Source organism: Dipteris shenzhenensis, chromosome 1 (genome assembly GCF_047967505.1).
Source record: "Dipteris shenzhenensis isolate YYH24624 ecotype China chromosome 1, Dip_SZ_1.0, whole genome shotgun sequence".
Classification (NCBI taxonomy): Eukaryota; Viridiplantae; Streptophyta; class Polypodiopsida; order Gleicheniales; family Dipteridaceae; genus Dipteris; species Dipteris shenzhenensis.
The window spans coordinates 55,207,153-55,226,764 of NC_141596.1; the positions used below are offsets into that span (position 1 = coordinate 55,207,153).

General features: G+C 42.9%; 1 protein-coding gene across 1 annotated transcript; it reads left to right on the forward strand.

Moving 5' to 3' along the window:
- The first annotated feature begins 3,047 nt into the window (after nt 1–3,047).
- LOC147906059 (pentatricopeptide repeat-containing protein At1g11290, chloroplastic-like) lies at nt 3,048–5,979 on the forward strand. The gene is made up of 2 exons (XM_087376362.1): nt 3,048–3,590; nt 3,678–5,979. Exons 1-2 carry the CDS (start codon nt 3,503–3,505, stop codon nt 5,327–5,329), a joined length of 1,740 nt encoding a protein of 579 aa, XP_087232488.1. The 5' UTR covers nt 3,048–3,502; the 3' UTR covers nt 5,330–5,979.
- The last annotated feature ends 13,633 nt before the right edge of the window (nt 5,980–19,612 follow it).

The following is a 19,612-nucleotide window of genomic DNA, read 5'->3' on the forward strand; positions in this document are numbered from 1 at the left end:
TCGATCATACAAGCCTTGGTCTTTTCCTTCTTCATCTCCTTGTCTTTCTGCTTCTTGGTACAAAATCTCTTAATATGGCCAAGCTTGCCACAATAATAGCATGTGCGAACACCTTTGGATATATTTCATCTATCTTTCATAGCGAATGGCATATCGCCATCATAGAGATCCCCTTCTCTTTTCTCTTCACTCATGAGAGTCCTACGCAATCAATGAAGTCTGCCTCATCATCCATTCGCAAAATTTGTGCTATCTCATTGAATCTCGAGGAGGGAAGACTTTATAAAGTTATGGCCTTCTGGTCATCATCCTCAACCTTGGCACCAAGTTCCTGTAATTGCTTCAATAGCCCCTACATTTGATTCAAAAATGTCGCCAAATCTTCATTATAACCCATACGAAGATCATACAATTGTTGCTTAAGATTTGCTTTCGAATGTCGCATCTTGGTCCCAAATAGAGCCTCGAGAATCATCCAGTTTGATGCGGCAGTTGACTTTGTCATCTCTAGATGATGGAAATATCCCTACCCCAAGGCTCCTCCCATCATGCTGATTGCCTTGTCGTTATTCTTCCTCCACGCTCTTTTCTCAGCTTCTCCCGTAGTCAGATCCTTCTCAGACTTGGACACAACCTCCCACAAGCCCTTCTGCATAAACCATAACTTGGTTGCCAGCTACCAACTTACAAAATTCCTACCTGTGAATCTGATCACGGATGCCTCTGACTTCTTTTGTGAGTCCATGCTCTCTATCTACCATGCACAGCCTGATTCGATCAATAATTGTGTGCTTACAATAGCCAGCACTTCCAATGGAGTTTTGAAAAATTGTTGCGCTTTACTCCTAGGCTTCTTATTCTTTCACGCTAGAACCCGACCACCGATATCAAGCTAAACAGAATCGAGTCTTCTAATTCTGCTCATAGATGATGGATTATCTCTCCTTAGCTCTCAGAATCACGCTGCTCAGATACCACTGATGGCTTTATAACAAAATCTTCACGTATACATCTGGACACAACAAAAAACTCGACTGTTTGTATTACGCTTTAGCAAAACATGCCTCAATCCTATGGGATTTGTTGGCTCTTACATAGACTAGTAAAACGACTCACTACAGACCCTACATAGCTGCCTGACTCTAATCTAGCTATGGCGCATGGCTTCGTGGCCTGTGGCCTCGACAAAAGGACCTTTCTCTTCTACATGAAGACCTTTGTAATGCTCCTAGGATCATCGCCAATCACCGCCTCTGAAACCAGCCTCAACAATGTAAAGGGTGGTAGGATCCACTTAATTATAGCATACATAGTAAATTGACAAGTAAATATGCACCACAAACAAATCACAGGGGAGCTAGAGCGCTCCTACTCAGAAACAAGGACACCGATTGGTCCCAAATGTTGGCGCTCCTTGCGGTATTTATTTAACATTCATTTGAAGTCAAGCGGCTAATTACAAAGGTCTCTAGGAAACTGCACCACATGCAAACCAACACCCGCAGACTCCCTGTTTAGCCCACCCTATAATTCCCTCCTCAATTTCAAACGGTGAACGGCATCCAATCACTAGACAATCCTGTATCCTCAGCCAACCAAAGCATGCAACAAAGACCCCAATAGCATCCACTGTTTGAGTCACACCTACAATTGCACAACCAAGTGCCCAACCAGCCAAACACGGTTGAACAACTGCAAGACAAAGCCCTCAACAGCTGAACTCTAGTGCAATCAAACAACCAAAACACTTCCCAATGAGTTACCTCAATCTGTAGCCTCCCTGGCCACTGCCCAACAGCATAAATCAACCCTTCTTAAGCCTGAAAAAGCAAGTCACAGTTCACCCGAAGAAGCCTGGTTGACACGACCCCACAAGATCTAACCCTATCACTGACCTAGAATCTTGTCCTCAATCCAACCAGAATCATTATGCAGGTGCCTCGATCCTCCTGACCACCCCCGAGCACGTGGGCTACAGCTCGACTCATCCATAGGCTTGTATCTAACCTAGGTGTCCCATACCACTTGAGCCCGTCCAGAGGACCTGCGATACCCTAAAGGCCTTATGACATTGTGGCAGTTTTATTCGGAAATGGGAAATTTAATGCCAATGTGGCACAACTTTTTTTCCCCATTTTTCCCACAAAACCAATGAGCTCTTAAGGTCAATGGTTTTGTGGGAAAAAAGACTTGCTAAGCATGAGGGTTGAAAATGAGATAAAATCCACATTTCTCCAAACATTATGATGTAACATGGGAAATTAGTTTTTTCCATTTTCCCACCAGGGCTAGAATTATGGACATATGAGATAATGTTAAGATGGATTCAGGAGCTATAGGGCCTTTTCCTAGTTATGTTATGTTAGTGAGCTTAACATAATCGATTCCCTTCAGATAAAGATAACCTTGACAAGGGAATAATGTTCCCATTAGTACCGGTTCCCATTAGTACCGACTATGTTATGCACTAAGTGGTCTTGTCTAAAACTTTTAGGGATTTTTCATGAATCACAATAGATTTTTCTTTTCAAGCCCTTTCAAAGGAGTACCTATGCTGTATAGTTTTGAGTTGATCGTGACCATGAAAATTTTTTAGCAAGAATTGTGCTTAAAGTGGTATTCCCACTGCTCATCCTCAATCATTAAAATTTCTTCATTCTAACATCTTGCTCTTCATAGAAGTCCTTAAACTACCTCTTTCAGGAGGTTACATTTACAAGCACTTTTAACAAGCTGTTTTTAACTAGGCTCTCTAAATGCCAATTGGTATGCGTGAGTTTGACACTAGTTGTGAAGCCTATGCCCACAATGTGCTTCTCGATAGGGCCACATGTGGCTAATTGCGCGGTGGGTACGTTTTTTAAAAAACAAGGTGAATGATTATAAATCATTCATAAGGCCTCCCCTAGATTCAAAAAAGCGATGAAGATGTGCAACATAGAAAAGAGAGCGGAGATCCATATAGCAAAACAGGGCGGAGTGATGAGGGAAGGGGGGGGGGGGAGTGAGAGAGAGAGAGAGAGAGATGTGGAGGGTTTCCAGCTCAGATGAGATCTGGGCAGGGCGACAGAATCCAAACTCATGTGCGGAACCCCTTCTCAAATTAAGGTAACTGGAGTAAAGTAACGGAGAGGTAAACCAATGAAATTCATCTTGTATGGCGAATTGTGTTGAAGCCAAAGAGCTTCTAATCCATGGGCAAACTGCAAGCGGTGGGTATGAGTTCTATTTAAGGTGGCACAATGGCAGCAACAGGTGTAAAAGAACGAGTTGCGAAATGCAGAACTCCAAAGGATGAGAGAGAGATATGACTGTTACAAAAAAGGAGTTCCGAAGTGCACAACAACACAAAAGGAGTTCCGAAATGCAGAACCCAAAAAAAACGATGAGAGATCACTGTTCTCGTCTATGGAGCATAGAACCTCTATAAGAACGACAAGCAGTTAGCGCAGTAGCTTCCAGAGTACCTGCACTACCACCAAGACGATCAAAGCTTCCTTAGATGTGGCTTCTGCCCTTCTCCCCTTACCTTGCATCTTACTCCTCGCTTATGGTTTCCCGTTTCCCCCTCACAGGTCGATTTCCTCAAGGTTCGTCACCTTCTCCCTCAATTCGCCCTTTGCACACTCTTACATGTCCTCCACCTTGATCTTTTTACTGCTTTGTGACCTCATCAGGCTCGCACTTTCGGCGTCGCTGCTTGCCTGCTTCTGGGCTTTGCACCTCCCTCTTCCCCTCCCATTCTAAACTCGAGGAGGTCTTACGACTTAGTTCACAGGGACGATTGAAGGATGCGCTCGACGTTTTAGACCGTTTAGACCTTCAGGAAACACAGGTAGACTTCGCAACGTATGCGCGTGTTGTAGAAAGCTGCGGCAGCTCGAAAGCTTTGGCAGAGGCCAAGCGGCTTCATGCACACATTTTCAGAACTGGGCCAGGCCTAGGCGTACAACTGGGGGCTCATCTTGTTAATATGTACGTAAAGTGTGGTAGTACTGAGGAGGCACGCAGGATCTTCGACGATCTGCCTAAAAGAGATGTGGTCTGCTGGACTACGATGATTGCAGCGTATGTTCAGCGTGAAGATAGCGAGGAGGCTTTCAATCTTTTCCGCCAAATGCAACGGGAAGGCATGAGACCTGATATAGTCGCCTACGTCAGCATCCTTAATGCATGTGATAGCCCAGCGGGTTTTGAAGAGGGTAAGCAGATCCATTCTCATATTGTTGCCAGTGGGATGGAGGCCAATGTGGTCGTGGGTACTGCCCTTGTAAAAATGTATGGAAAATGTGGTAGCCTAATATTTGCACGGTGGATGTTCAACAATATGCCTTCACGAAATGTGATCACCTGGTCTGTAATGATAGGAGCGTATTCTGAGCATGGTCATAGCAAGGAGGCCCTCCAACTATTTAGACAAATGCCCAAGGAAAGTGTGAAGCCAAATAGGATTACATACATCACTGCCCTTAATGCATGTGCAAGCCCCTCTGATCTGGCAGATGGCAAGCTTATTCATTCTCTTCTTGCTGATGATGGATTTGAGACAGGCTTGGTTGTGGGCACCACGCTAATCAAAATGTACAGCAAATGTGGAAGTCTGGAGGAGGCAGCCAAGATGTTTGACAAGATGCCTAGACGCAATGTTGTCTCGTGGAATACAATGATTGGAGCATATTTACTGCATGGTTGTCCAGAGGAGGCCATCCACCTTTTTCAGCAAATGCACGAAAACAGCATAAGGCCAAGCAATGCTACTTTTGCCAGTGTTCTTGATGGATGCACTAGTTTGAAAGCACTATCACAGGGTCAACTAATCCATGCACAGGCCGTAATGGCTGGATTCGAGTTGGACCTTGTTGTTGGGACTGCTATTATCAATATGTATGGCAAGTCCGATTGCGTTGATGGTGCACATAGTGTGTTTGAAAGAATGCCCATCCGGAATGTAGTTTCATGGACAGCGATGATTGAAGCCTATGGTGAATATGGGCATGGCAAAGAGGCCCTCAACCTGTTTGAGAAAATGCATCAACAAGGTGTCACACCTGATAAGATCACTTTTATGAGTGTTCTTGCTGCATGCAATCGTTCAGCTCGAGTCGATGAAGGCCGGAGACATTTTGAATCCATGAGTAGAGACTTTGGGCTGACTCCAACCTGGGGCCATTGCATGCACATTTTGGACCTCTATATTGAGGCAGGGCGGCTGGATGAGGTAAATGATGTTATAAATGGAATGCCATCTTTTTTGAAAGTAAAGTCCCGACAATATATAAGCACAACAAACGAAGATGCTGTAGAACCTATTTCTTTGAAGCACAGGTAACGGGTTTGAAATCTTGTGCACAATCAATCAAAGCGGCTCTCATGTAATAGCACATCCCTATTATGAGTCTGCCAAACAACTCATAGCAGGATAGAGGTATGCAAGTAGTGGAAGTGATGCTTCGTTATGATACCAGCATTTTGTTGACAACATCAGTGCTTTCAGCTTTGCAACTGATACAGGAATGCCTATTGTCTAACTGACTTGGCTGGAAACAGATTGAAGCGAATAAACTGTCCTACTATGCCAGTACTTGCAGTCAATGTAGGGTTATTATATAGTCTACTGCAACTTGCTTATGGGATGGCACAGGTATCATAGGTTCAAGCTGGAGTGAGAGTGTGACGAAGTGGTGTTTGAAGGATTTTAGCACAAGCCTTTTCCTGTTGCACAACAAGGGAAGAAGAAACTTTGAAATGACTTGTCATTGTCTGATACTTGTGAAAGATTGGGATACACTTTTGGAGCTTTTCATGATATCTGCTGAGATGATCCATGTACGTGGGTTTTCCTCCATATGTCTGCAGATATCTAGATTCCATGTATCTTGAAGGTTAAGCTATTCCTTGGACTCTTAAATTATAAAATTTGCACGGCATGTGAAATTTGTAATCCTGTGAATTATTGCAGACTACTAGTGCTTGATTTAAGCAAGGAAATGTCAACAATGAGAAAGAGTTGGCAGAATGTCCAAGCCTTTCTTTACAAAGAGATTGGACATGTTCAAGAAAGAATAAAGGGTGTGCATGAATGGGTAAACCCACATGCTGTGAAGATAAAAGACTTAACTGATGGCTTAGTAAACTCCATGCCTCTTTGGATGCTACATGATTCCTAGTGAAGCCAAACACGTCTTCATGATCCATGTGGAGATGCCTTTTCATGTGCGGTATTTTTCTTTGTTCTTTGGATAGAAGGTTCCACTCATGCACAGACTCGACCCTGCAAGCTGCGGGCAAGACGATTACCTCAACCATCTGAGCTAGCAACCATTGGTAACTGAAGAAGGAAATAAGAAGGTTCCTCCCTAAGCCTTCAGTGAAATCCTCACGATGCACACATCAGCAGGAGAGAGAAAAGGATTAGCAACACTTGGAGGTTCAGATCCAGCATCAGTGGAGCAGCATCCCACTGTCCAGATAGTTTAGATTGTGAGTTACCTTTTGTATTCAGTTTGGTCCTATTTGTGGACATACCTATTTACTAATTGGTTCTCTCTTTCCATATCTGAGCGTGGAGCTTGTGTGCATACAGGAGTAGAATCCATGTCAGTAAGTGATCTTGTGGATTAATTAATTTTTAGCTGTGCATAGTGGTTTTGGGCTTGGCCTAGAAGCAAGTCCTCTGGTATCAGAGCCAGGGAGTTCTTGCTTTGTTTCAGAGTGTGGAGGCCTTGCAAGATGAAGGTGATTTCAGTTTAGGTCAGTGTTTTTGTGGCAAGTGTGTTCGCAGTTTCTCTAACAGAAGCAGACTTCCAAGCCATGTACACCCTGCCATGGTGTCTAGCTCAACCATACCAAATTTTGGTTGAAACCAGCCACAACAACGTAAAGGGTGGTAGGATCCACTTAATTATAGCATACATAGTAAATTGACATGTAAATATGCACCACAGAACAAATCTCAAGGGAGCTAGAGCGCTCCTACTCAGAAACAAGGACATCGATTGGCCCCAAACGTTGGCACCCTTTGCGGTATTTATTTAACATTCGTTTGAAGCCAAGCGGCTGATTACAAAGGTCTCTGGGAACCTACACTATAGGCAAACCAACACCTATAGACTCCCTGTCCAGCCCACCTTGTAATTCCTTACTCAATTTCAAACGGTGAACGACATCCAATCACTAGACAATCCTGTATCCTCAGCCAACCAAAGCAACAGCTAAACAACTGCAAGACAAGGCCCAACAGCTGAACTCTAGTGCAATCAAACAACCAAACACTTCCCAACGGGCTGCCTCAATCTATAGCCTCCCCGGCCACTGCCCAACAGCATAAATCAACCCTTCTTTGCGAGGAAAGAAACCCAAACGCAATAACTACCTAGCAACCAATCAGGGAACGGCAAAAGCAGGCAAAGACAAGCCTTCTTCTACCTGGAATCCACAGAAGAAAGGTCACCTTGGCTGGAAAACCCAAGATCCTGCAGAGAAAAGCTACCCGGAATCCACAGAAGAAAGGTCACCCTGGCTGGAAAACCCAAGATCTTGCAGAGGAAAGCTGATTTCGCCTTGGCACAGCCCAAAAGCAGCCTAGAATAGAACACCCATGCCTGGTAAGATACCAAAATCAGCCACAACACCCAGAAAGCTCTAGAGATCAAGTCGAAATCTCCTGCAGAGCTTGAAAGCCTAGTTCACCCGCAGCAGCTTGGTCAAGTCCAGAACTCTTGGAACAGCCCTAGAACCAATCGTAGGCACCTGGAACAGCCCAAAAGCAAATCACAAACTGGAACAGACACCTTGGTAGAAATCGCCATCTGCTTAAGGCTCCTGGATCAATTGCGATTTGCTCTAGTAGGCCTTGGACCACCTGGAACTAGCCCCTCGGTAAAAACGAATTTCCCTGGTAGGCCTTGGATCACCTAAAACTAGCCCTTGGGTAAAAACAAATTTCCCTGGCAGGCTATGAATCACTTGAAACTGGGCCCTGGGTAAAAACGAATTTCCCTGGCAGGCTCTGAAATTGATAATCTGGCTCCTCTAGAACTGATTTGGCCAACTACCCTTAAAAGAAGGGCTCCCCCCCTCCCCCTTTTAAAGCCCTAGGCTCAAAAAAGCCGTGTTTTTTAATTGCACCACTCTTTTGGCCCCTAAAAGCACTCTTTTGGACCCCCTGTTGCACACTTTGGTCCTAGGAATTAATTGCCTAGTAACTGGGTACATTCGCTATCTCCAAGGGCCCAGTAGGAATTTTAATTCCCCATGGCCGGACCCTTGCGCCCCAGAGGCTCAAGGCAGTCACACGCAAATTACGAGAGTCGCAAATCAAGAGTCCCATAATTTCACGTCCTCGTGACATTGGTGACTCGATTCGAAGGATTCCTTTGATGTGTTCTTGAGTGTTCTTTCAAGGAAGCAAAAGGAGCACATGCTTCAAGAAGTGGCTTGCAGCTCACATTGGCTCATTGAGAGGGGGGGTCGGAGAAATAGGATCAACTGCCCACATGTAGAGTTGAGCATAGGGTAGTGACACCCATAGAAAGAAAGGGATTGATGAAGGACAAAGGGGCTGCCACAGCGGCACATTGGGTGCCATGTGGGCAGCACAAAGACATCCTTCTTGAGCTAGATTATAATCCATCCATTGGGGCAGATCTGTCCATGAGGCAGCCACATGCCGTTGGTCATCCCTCGGCAACACATGGGCCCTATAATAGGGCTCGAAGGCAGCCTACATAGCGCCCCTTGTGGTGGAGAGAATGGAGCTGCAGCATTGCTTGCATGGGTGCAGGTTATGGCCTATGAACTGGCCATTTATAGGCCCTGGTAGCTCAGGTGGTTGGCCATTATTGGTAGATCAGCAGGGCAGTCTGTGAACTTCTACAAACCTGATTGATCGGCAGACCAATAGTCCAGACAAATCTGGTTGGCCAGATAAAAGGGGCATTCAGCCCTATATAAAGCCCTCCTAGGAGGTAGTCCAGTCACTTGCAGGGTGTATTCCAAGGACCAAGGAGTACTTGGGCACTGCAAGGTGCAACAGAGGCATCAACAAAACAGAGAATAACTAGCAGCCTTAGCATATGTGGAGCTCTTCAAGGAGCAAAATCCAGGGAGCAGAACGGGTGCTGAAGGGATTTTGGGGCTCCTCCCTAAGCCATTGAAAACCTCACTTAGAGGCACGCAGCAGAAGGAGAGCAAGAGTGCTAGGCAACACCTGGAGGCTTAGATCTAGAACTAGTAATGGAGCATCCTGCTTTCCTCATGAAGTCTTGAAAGACTCGTATGAGGCAAACAACCTAGGCAGGATTCCATGCTCCAGAAGTAGTTGTGTGCAATGAAGATGGAGGAAAGTGAGCATTTAGTAAAGGTCAAGGGTAATTAGGGGTCAGCTTGTAGACGTTTGTCAAAAGGTTTACAGTAATTAATTAGCATTGCTAGTTGTCAATGTGCTTCCCAAGAGCTCCAAAGATCTGATTACTACAGTAGAGCGATCCAAGCCACTCACTTTTGAGTTGTGGCTGATGCTTATGCAAGATAAAGCCAGTAAAAAGAAACATGGTGAGAGCAGTGAAGACAAGCCTCTTGGAAGGGTGATCCTTCTAGGAGATGTAATGACAGTTAGTGGCTAAACGATTGGCTAGTCATAGTTGGCCACACTTGGTCATTGGACCATGCTGGATCCAGGTCTTACGTGATTAGAGAGCGCAGCATAGCATGGACACTTGGCAAAAAAGACTAGACGACTGCATGGAGGCTATCAGGAGGACGTGAATTTATGGGACTTTTGATTTGCGACTCCCGTAATTTGCGCGTGACTACCTTGAGCCTCTGGGGCGCGACGGTCCGGCAATGGGGCAAGACTTGGGTAATTAAAATTCCTAGTGGGCCCTTAGAAATAGTGAATGTGCGCCCAATTACTAGGCAATTAATTCCTAGGGCCAAAGTGTGCAACAGGGAGCCCAAAAGAGTGCAATTAAAAAACTGCTATTAGGGGCCAAAAGAGTGGTGCAATTAAAAAAACACTGCTTTTTGGAGTGTAGGGCGTTAAAAGGGGGGAAGGGGGGGGGGGAGGGAGCCCTTCTTTTAGAGGCAGTTGGCTAAATCAATTCCAGAGGAGCCAGATCATCAGTTTGGAGCTACTAGAGTCAAATCGTTTTTCCAGGTGCTGCTAGAGTCAGTGGCCAGGGAGGCTATCGATTGAGGTAACCCATTGGGAAGTGTTTTGGTGTTGCTAGAGTCAAATCGTTTTTTACCAGAAGGTTCTAGAGCCTACCAGGGAAATTCGTTTTTACCCAAGGGTCAGTTTCAGGTGATCCAGAGCTTGCCAGGAAAATCGATTTTTACCCAGGGGCCAGTTTCAGGTGATCCAGAGCCTGCCAAGGAAATTCGTTTTTACCCAGGGGCGAGTTTCAGGTGATCCAAGTCCTACCAGGGAAATTCATTTTTACCCCACCATCACTTAGCTAACTGACTTGGCTGAAATCGGAAATAGATTGAAGCGAATAAATTGTCCTACTATGCAAGTGGGATGGGCACAGGTATCATAGGTTCAAGCGAGATTGTGATGGAGTGGTGTTTGAATGATTTTAGCACAAGCCTTTTCCTGTTGCACTATAAGAGAAGAACTTTGAAATGACTTGTCATTGTCTGATACTTGTGAAAGATTGGGAATCTGGGATACACTTTTGGAGCCTTTCATGATATCTGCTGAGATGATCCATGTACATGGGTTTTCCTCCATATGGTTGCAGATATCTAGATTCCATGTATCTTGAAGGTTAAGCTATTCCTTGGACACTTAAATTAAAATTTGCACGACATGTGAAATTTGTAATCCTGTGAATTATTGCAAACTACTGGTGCTTGATTTAAGCAAAGAAATGTCAACAATGAGAAAGAGTTGGCAGAATGTCCAAGCCTCTCTTTACAAAAAGATTGGACATGTTCAGGAAAGAGTCAAGGGTGGTAGCAAGCTAAGGGTGTCCACTTCCGGACCACTTTCGGGTGAGTGTGACACCCGCTCGAGTGAAAATACAAAGGTTTTGCTTCGGTCTCCAATACCTCGATCGAGGTATTAGCTCCAATGAAAATCACACACGAGGACAACCGAGCCAAGCCAATACCTCGATCGAGGTGCTGGGCTTTTTTCACGGGACCGAGCCTCTACCTCGATCGAGGTTTGCTGGCATGCCACCTATACATGCCACATCTACCTTGTTCGAGGTATCCTGGCAATCCAGCTCAACCTCGATCGAGGTAAGGTGGCAGCATACCTCGATCGAGGTATGTGCCATCCGACAGGGCAGCCGACATACCTCGATCGAGGTATGCTGGACCGATGACTTGGCCGCATGTCGAATATGTCAATCGAGACATGTGACATCCAGCTGCTGCCGACATACCTCGATCGAGGTATCGTGGCATGTAAATACCTCGATCAAGGTAGATGTACCGAGATGTATGGGCATGTCACAATACCTCGATCGAGGTATCGTGGCATGTCAATACCTCCATCGACGTGGATGTACCGAGATGTATGGGCATGTCACAATACCTCGATCGAGGTATCGTGGCATGTCAATACCTCGATCGAGGTAGATGTACCGAGATGTATGGGCATGTCACAATACCTCGATCGAGGTATCGTGGCATGCATGTGGAATACCTCGATTGAGGTAGAGAAACCCTAAATTTTCTTATAAAAGGAGAGCGACCCCCCTCATTCCGCATACCTCGATCGAGCTCCTCCTCATCCACCGATTCGGATTTGCGGGACGTCGACGGAATTGCGCGAGCGATGGAGAGCGATTGACGCACATCGACGGAGATGGACGGAGCGGGAGAGTCCAGGTAGGGTTTTTTTTATGTAGCATTTTCTTTTTGGTAAAATTTAATTAAATTTTCGTTTATAAGAAAAATTATAAAAAATTTCTAAATTTCAAATGCATTTTAATGTTTTTTTGAAATTCATGAATTACGACATTTTTTATTTAAAATGTAAAAATGAAAAAAAAAAATAGAGCTATTTTTATTAAATTAAAAAACGTTCATAGGAATAATTATAAAATATTTATAAATTTGAAATGCATTTATAAAATTTTTTTAAATTTTTCAATTACGACATTTATAATTTAAAATGTGAAAATTTTAAATTTAAAAAACGTTTAATGAGGCATTTTTTATTCAAAATGTGAAAATGTAAAAATTCTATTTTTTAAAATCATCTTTGAAAAAAAAGAGATTAAAGTTATTTTTTTAATTAGAGTTATTTTTAATTAAATAAAAAACATTTAAATTTTAGTTCACAGGAATAATTATAAAATATTTTTAAATTTGAAATGCATTTACAAGTTTTTTTTAAATTTTTGAATTACGACATTTTTAATTCAAAATGTGAAAATGTAAAAATTCTGTTTTTTAAAATCATCTTTGAAAAAAAAGAGATTAAAGTTATTTTTTTTAAAAAAAGTTTAAATTTTAGCTCATAAGAATAATTATTGAAATAAAAAACGTTTAAATCTTAGTTTATAGGAATAATTATAAAATATTTTTAAAATTAAAATGCATTTTAAAGTTTTTTTAAATTATTTTTGGAATTACGTAATTATTTATTTAAAATGTGAAAATGTAAAGATTTTGTTTTTAAAATCATCTTTTAAAAAAAAGAGATTAAAGTTATTTTTTAAATTAGTGCTATTTTTATTTAAATAAAGAAACGTTTAAATTTTAGTTTATAGGAATAATTATAAAATATTTCTAAATTTGAAATGCATTTTAAAGTTTTTTTAATTATTTTTGGAATTACGTAATTTTTTATTTAAAGCCTGAAAATGTATATATTTTGTTTTTTGAAATCATCTTTTAAAAAAAAGAGATTAAAGATATTTTTTTTATTAGTGTTATTTATATTGAAATAAAACGTTTAAATTTTATTTTTAAAGATGATCTTTAAAAAAAAATAAAATAAGAGTTTAAGTTAGTGAAGTTTGTATTTAAATGTCAAAAAGTATATAATTTATTTTTTAAAATAATCTATTAAAAAAAGTTTATAAGTGAAGTTTACAAATTACTGAAGTTTTGAATTTAATATAACGTTTAAATTTTGTTTTTAGAAATCATGTATCAAGAACAAGAAAATAAGAATTTTGTTAAAATAAGAAAATCATGTATTAAAAACAAGAAAACAAGAAAACAAGAACAAGAAAAAGAGAGATTAAAGTAGGTTCTATGCTATTTTTAAAATTGGTGCTATTTTTATTTAAATAAAAAAACGTTTAAATTTTAGTCTTCAAAACCATCTTTTAAAAAATCATCGTTTATGTGGAATATTATAGATTATATAGTTGGTTAAGAGTTGTTTCATAATTTAGGTAGAGTAAGTAGGCTGTATAAAACACCACATGGGCATTATCCCTAAAACACCACACCACATGGGCAAAGACCCCAACACTAGAGTGGTTAGATGCATAAGCATATGGCTAATTGGATCTTGTAAATGCACCAGCGCATCGAAAACACATACGTAATTTATGATTGTCCAAAGGTCTCCTCTCTCCCCAAGCATGGGAACCAAGTGATGATCTATAGGAATGGCCACTAGTTGAGGTGGATTGCCCAACCAAAATATAATATTGAAAAGGCTTAATTATTTTCTCAAAGTTCACGCTTTCAAAGGTCTGTAGTGTGAACCCGCTCTCTTTTTTAATGTGTAGTCCGAGAAATACTAGATGCGCCTTGCTTGTGTATCGTTCAAAGTAATGTATTAGGTATCCTTCTATCTCCTCCATATCTATTGCAAACCCAAGGCAGTAAAGCATTCAAAGAAGGTCTTATTAACCAAACCTCTCCACTATCTGTCCTTAGTATAGGGGCCATAAGTGGACAATGTGGTCCTTACACCACATGTGGAAAAGTTTCATATTGGATAAAAAGTGAAAAAAGGGAAACATATAAGGAAAAAATATTTGAGACATCTAAGTTTAAAAATGCAACAACTAGAGTTTGAAAAAATTCTAATCAAAATTAAGAATTTTTAATAATATTGATTAATATTGAGCCACACATTTGGCCCATCTACCGGTAGGTGCATAGGATGATCCCAACGACATTCTACCTCATCAAGGAGTACGTACAAATAGTTTTCATTATGTAAATAGATTATAAGTCATATTGAATAGAATATTATTTTCATTACCCAAATAGAATATTAATTTCCATGTGTTTTTTTTGTGCATGTGCCAGCCAGCGCACAGGTTCTAGCACCACTATTCGTATGCAGATAGAGATGCTGAGAGCTGAGATGAGGGCACTACAGGATGCTAGGGCACCCCCTCACTTGGTTGCGAGTCTAGATTCAGTAATTGAGGCTCTGAGTCGATTGGACACAGTTGAGGACGTTGTGGATAGCTTTCAGGCACAGGCTGAGGCGGAGATCACTGGTAGTGGCTTGGATTGGAGAGCCATTCGTTGTTTGAGCATGAGTCACATCACAGGCAGGCCTTAGAGGATATGTTTTGGGATGGTCACACCGAGGCGATGCAACCACGATCAGGGCTCCCCTTGCATATTTTAAGTTGTAGGCACCCCATCATAACAGCACACATTTATCCGAGATATCTCGCTGCGAATGGTGGTCGATTGCCTCACAACCGTCAGATAGCCAGGTCGTTTGCCATACGCTGAGTTTGTGCTTGGTCATCGGGTGGACTACCTTAGTACCCATCCAGGATCAAGAGCGGGACATGGTAGGATGGGGCGTCAGGAGCGTCAGATTGCAGGTGTTCTCGACGTCGACGCGAGGCACCAGAGTTGCACACCATCCCTGCACCGGCATTGCGAGCGGTGGGAGGATAGATTAGGAGGGATGTTCATTCAGTGGCATCATCCTTGCAGCACATGGTCTCTGCCGTATGGAGATCTATTGCGATTCCACCTCCCCCACCTTGATCATCGATGGAGCCTCCCACATCTACACCACCTCCCACATCTACACCGCCTCAGCACGAGTTGGAGGCTCGAGATGCACGGATTGCAGAGTTGGAGGCATTGTTGGCCGAGTCTAGGGACGAGGTTAGTTATTTTGATTATGTTAGTTTATTTTTTTGTAGCGTGTTTTGAACTGAAGTTTTTTGGTTAATTCTCACCATGTACGCGACATGTTTGCATTGCAGGCACATCTATTGCGTCAGGAGATGGAGTCTCGCGTACGACTGTTGCAGACAGATTTGGAGGAGCAAAGGATTCGGACACGCATAGCATACCATCGTGCAGAGCGCTATATTTTGCAGTTGAGGCATATTAGTCATGATCCATCTCGCCATAGGATCGACCCCAGCGTGGCCCTATACCCTGCTCCTCTTGTAGATGTGCCGACTAGGACACCCATAGACGCAGTAGTCATAGCCAGGCTTCCTACTGCCACTTGCATCCTTTGCCACGAGGATTTTGACACCGTAGGGTGGTTTGGACTAGGGTGCGGCCACATCGCACATCTCCATTGCATGACCCACCACATGGTGGCACGATCAGTGTGCCCTGTATGCTTTGCTGACATTGATGTGGCCACATACAGAGGACTAGGCATGGATGATCTATATCCTGGTCATCGTCAGGCCATTGATCCATTTGCTCGCGTAGTCTGACAGAGCACTACAGGGAGGAGGCATAGAGAGCGTTGCTGATGCAGGAGGGTGCTGATACATCGGTGGTTGCAGCATGCGTTCCACGACGCCTTTCGTATGGTGATTTCATGCCAGGTGACGAGGCACGAGCAGAGGAGGCACGCCGGATTGAGCGAGAGGCAGAGCTGCAGACATCATTGCAGCAGTGGGTGGAGCAGCAGCTAGGGCGGCAGCGTCTTCTACATGTAGAGACGATTGCTCGCGCTAGATTTGAGGCACGAGTATTCGCAGATGCATGGCTATGGGAGCTGAGACGCGCATACATAGAGGAGCGAGGGAGGCAGAGATGGCAGTGGTGGCACGTGCAGCATGCCCTCCTCTTCATCAGGATGAGGCTGGCCCATCTCATGCAGGTGATGAGGCTGGCCCATCTGAGCCGACTTTGCCTGAGGGCACACAGCGGACGGTTGGGCAGCGGGTCATACAAGAGCCACATCAGCGTTCCATTAGAGGATCATATGTAGAGCTATCAGATTCGGATTCAGATTGATTATTTAGGCTTCACACGTTTCTTGTATAGGGATGCACTTCTGCAGCATGATGATGATGATGTACAGATTCATTTTGGTACTTTCATGATATTGTTCCCACTTTTATGATGTATGAGCATTTTCGTACTTTCATGATGTTCTTCACACTTTGTTTATCTCAGTTTATAGTTTGTTTAAATGTAACATAAACATTTAAAATTAGGAGTATGATTTTGAATTTCGAATATCTCAATTCACACATCTAATACATAAGATATTTAAAAAAGAATGCCATGTGAAGTAATTGTAAACATTAAGCATTGAAAAAGTGTTCAAGTTCCAACTTTATCATTTTGAATATCATATTGAATTTCGTATATATCAATGCTTGCAATTATTACACTAAACCTAAGAGCCGTGCGAAGTTTCATCCCCATGTGTGTATTTAAAATTAAGAGTATGATTTTGAATTTCAAATATCTCAATTCACACATCTAATACATAATGTATTTTAAAAATAATACCGTGTGTCGTAATTGTAAACATTAAGCATTGAAAAGGTGCTTGCAAAAATGTATGCATTATACCTTCCACGTGGCGCAAACCAGATCAGTTGGAGACCAAATCTTGCGTGGATGTACGTCTAGGGTAGCCTAAGAGCCATGTGAAATTTCATCCCCAACAGGGTTTAGGATTTAGGGTTCAGGGTTTAGGGTTTAGGGTTTAGTCGTGCTAGTAGGGATTATAAAAATGTACGCATTATACCTTCCACGTAGCGCATACCAAATCAGTTGGAGATCAAATCTTGCGTGGATGTACGTCTAGGGTAGCCTAAGAGGCGTGTGAAGTTTCGTCCCCAACAGGGTTTAGGATTTAGGGTTCAGGGTTTAGGGTTAGGGTTTAGTGGTGCTAGTAGGGATTGTAAAAATGTACGCATTATACCTTCCATGTGGCACATACCAAATCAGTTGGAGACGAAATCTTGCATGAATGTACGTCTAGGGTAGCCTAAGAGGCGTGTGAAGTTTCGTCCCCAACAGGGTTTAGGATTTAGGGTTCAGGGTTTAGGGTTTAGGGTTTAGGGTTTGAGAGTGCTCTCAACGGAAGCAAGAATGGAAGAAGGAGAGAGAGCGAGAGAGAGAGACAGAGAGCCACACAAGTTTTGGTGGGTGCAGAACCACCCTAATCTTCTTTTTCATTCATTTATATATGTGTTTGAGTATTGTACATAACTGGGGTTAAGGCACAGTGACCTTTAACCCCCACAACCTCCCACTTAAAGGACAATGTGCCTTTAAGAGAGAACAACTAGTGAGCATACTATCCAATGCCCATCAATACACGACAATACTCAAACCGCTGACTAGGTAGACTCTTCGTCAGCATATCTGCAGGGTTATCATCTGTATGAACCTTGACAAGCTCTATGCGCTTGTCCTCAAGTACCTCCCTTATGAAATGGTACCTGACTTCAATGTGTTTGGTCTTTGCATGAAAGACCGGATTCCATGCTAGCTGAATAGCACTCATGGAATCACTATGCAATGTCGGTACACCTGTATGAATCCCCAAATCTCCCACTAGCCGATCAAGCCATATAGCCTCCTTGCAACCCTCTGTGGCTGCAACATACTCAGCCTCTGTGGTAGACAAAGCAACGCACTTCTGTGCACGAGACATCCACGACACTGCACCACTTGCAAAGGTGAACACATAACCAGAAGTGGATCTCCTACTATCCATATGCCCTGCATAGTCTGAATCTGTGTACCCAAGTACACGCATGTCTCCTTTACCAAAGCAAATGCACATCTCCTTGGTACCCTTCATGTACCTCATGATGCACTTAACTGCCTCCCAATGCCTCTTTCCTGGATTAGCCATATACCGGCTAACAACTCCCACTGCAAATGCAATGTCTGGTCTAGTAGCTATCATAGCATACATAAGACTCCCAACTGCTGATGCATAAGGAACCTTGGCCATCATGGCCCTCTCCTCATCTGACTATCTGTATGACTCAGTTTCACATATGGAGGCAATGGAGTACTCACTGCCTTCCCCCCCTCCATATTGAAACGCTGTAATACTTTTGTAACATACTCTTTTTGTGAAAGCCAAAGGAGTTTCCTACTCCGATCATGCGTGATGCACATACCAAGAATATGACCTGCAAATCCCAAATCCTTCATATCAAAGGCCTCATGCAACTTGGCCTTTAATGCATCTAGCTCATAAGTATTCTTGCTAGCCAATAGCATATCATCCACATATAGTGCCAGGATTATCAGGCTACTATCCTTAGCCCTTTTAGTGTAGAGGCAGTGATCAATTTCACTCCTTCTAAAACCCTGCGACCGAATGAAAGCATCAAACTTCTGATACCATTCTCTAGGCGCTTGCTTAAGACCATAGAGACTCTTTTTCAGCTTGCAAACTAAATGCTCTTTGCCCTTTTCTTCAAAGCCTTCCGGCTGCACCATGTAAATGTCCTCATGCAAATCCCCATGCAAGAAAGCTGTCTTGACATCCATTTGCATAAGCTCCATATCCTCTACTGCCACTAGTCCAAGCATGCATCTAAGTGTGGTCATCTTCACAACCGGAGAGAATATCTCATCAAAGTCTACACCCTTCTCTTGCTTGAACCCTTTAGCAACCAAACGGGCCTTGTATCTAGGCACATCATCACCTGTGACCTTCATTTTGTAGACCCATTTACATGGCAATGCTTTCTTTCCATGTGGCAAAGAAACCAAGTCCCAAGTCTTATTCTTCATAAGTGAACTCATCTCTGATTGCATAGCATACTCCCACTTGCGTTGATCCTCACGCATCATAGCCTCTCTGTAGCAAGAAGGCTCCCCGCAATCAGTAAGCATCACATAGTCTACCCCTGGAACAAACCTGTCAGGCGGTCTAGACACTCTAGATGATCTTCTCAAGGGCATTTCAGCTTGCTGTCCCACTTGCATATCAGCCACATTTGGCTCATCATTTCCACCAATAGATGATCCATCATCTACCCTTGATTGTATACCTGTGGGAGTACTTGGTGGTACCATTTCTTGCACATTTGGTGCATGGACAGCTTGCTGTCTATCAACATATGCAGGTGGATTCACATCCTGGAAAGTGATTCTCCTCATTTCCACATCCCTCATGGGTGCCTTATGCATCTTCTTCTCATTGAAGACCACATCATGGCTGCGTATGATCTTCTTTGCTTCTGGATCCCAGAGACGATAGCCCATCTCTCCACTTTCACCATAACCTAGAAAGATGCATTTTCTAGACTTAGGATCTAGCTTCTTTCGAAGCTCTTTTGGCACATGTGCATATGCCTCACACCCAAATATACGCAAATGAGAGTAAGAGGGCTTCTTGCCACTCCATGCCTCTTCAGGAATACCACCATCCAAACTCTTACTAGGTGATCTATTGATCACATGCACTGCAGTCTTCATT

Bases quoted from the DNA above. Each gene is read 5' to 3' on its own strand.
- LOC147906059 (XM_087376362.1), top strand. From the start codon at position 3,503: ATGTGGCTTCTGCCCTTCTCCCCTTACCTTGCATCTTACTCCTCGCTT. The intron at 3,591-3,677 runs GTTCGTCACCTT...TGACCTCATCAG, and splicing joins CACAGGTCGATTTCCTCAAG to GCTCGCACTTTCGGCGTCGC.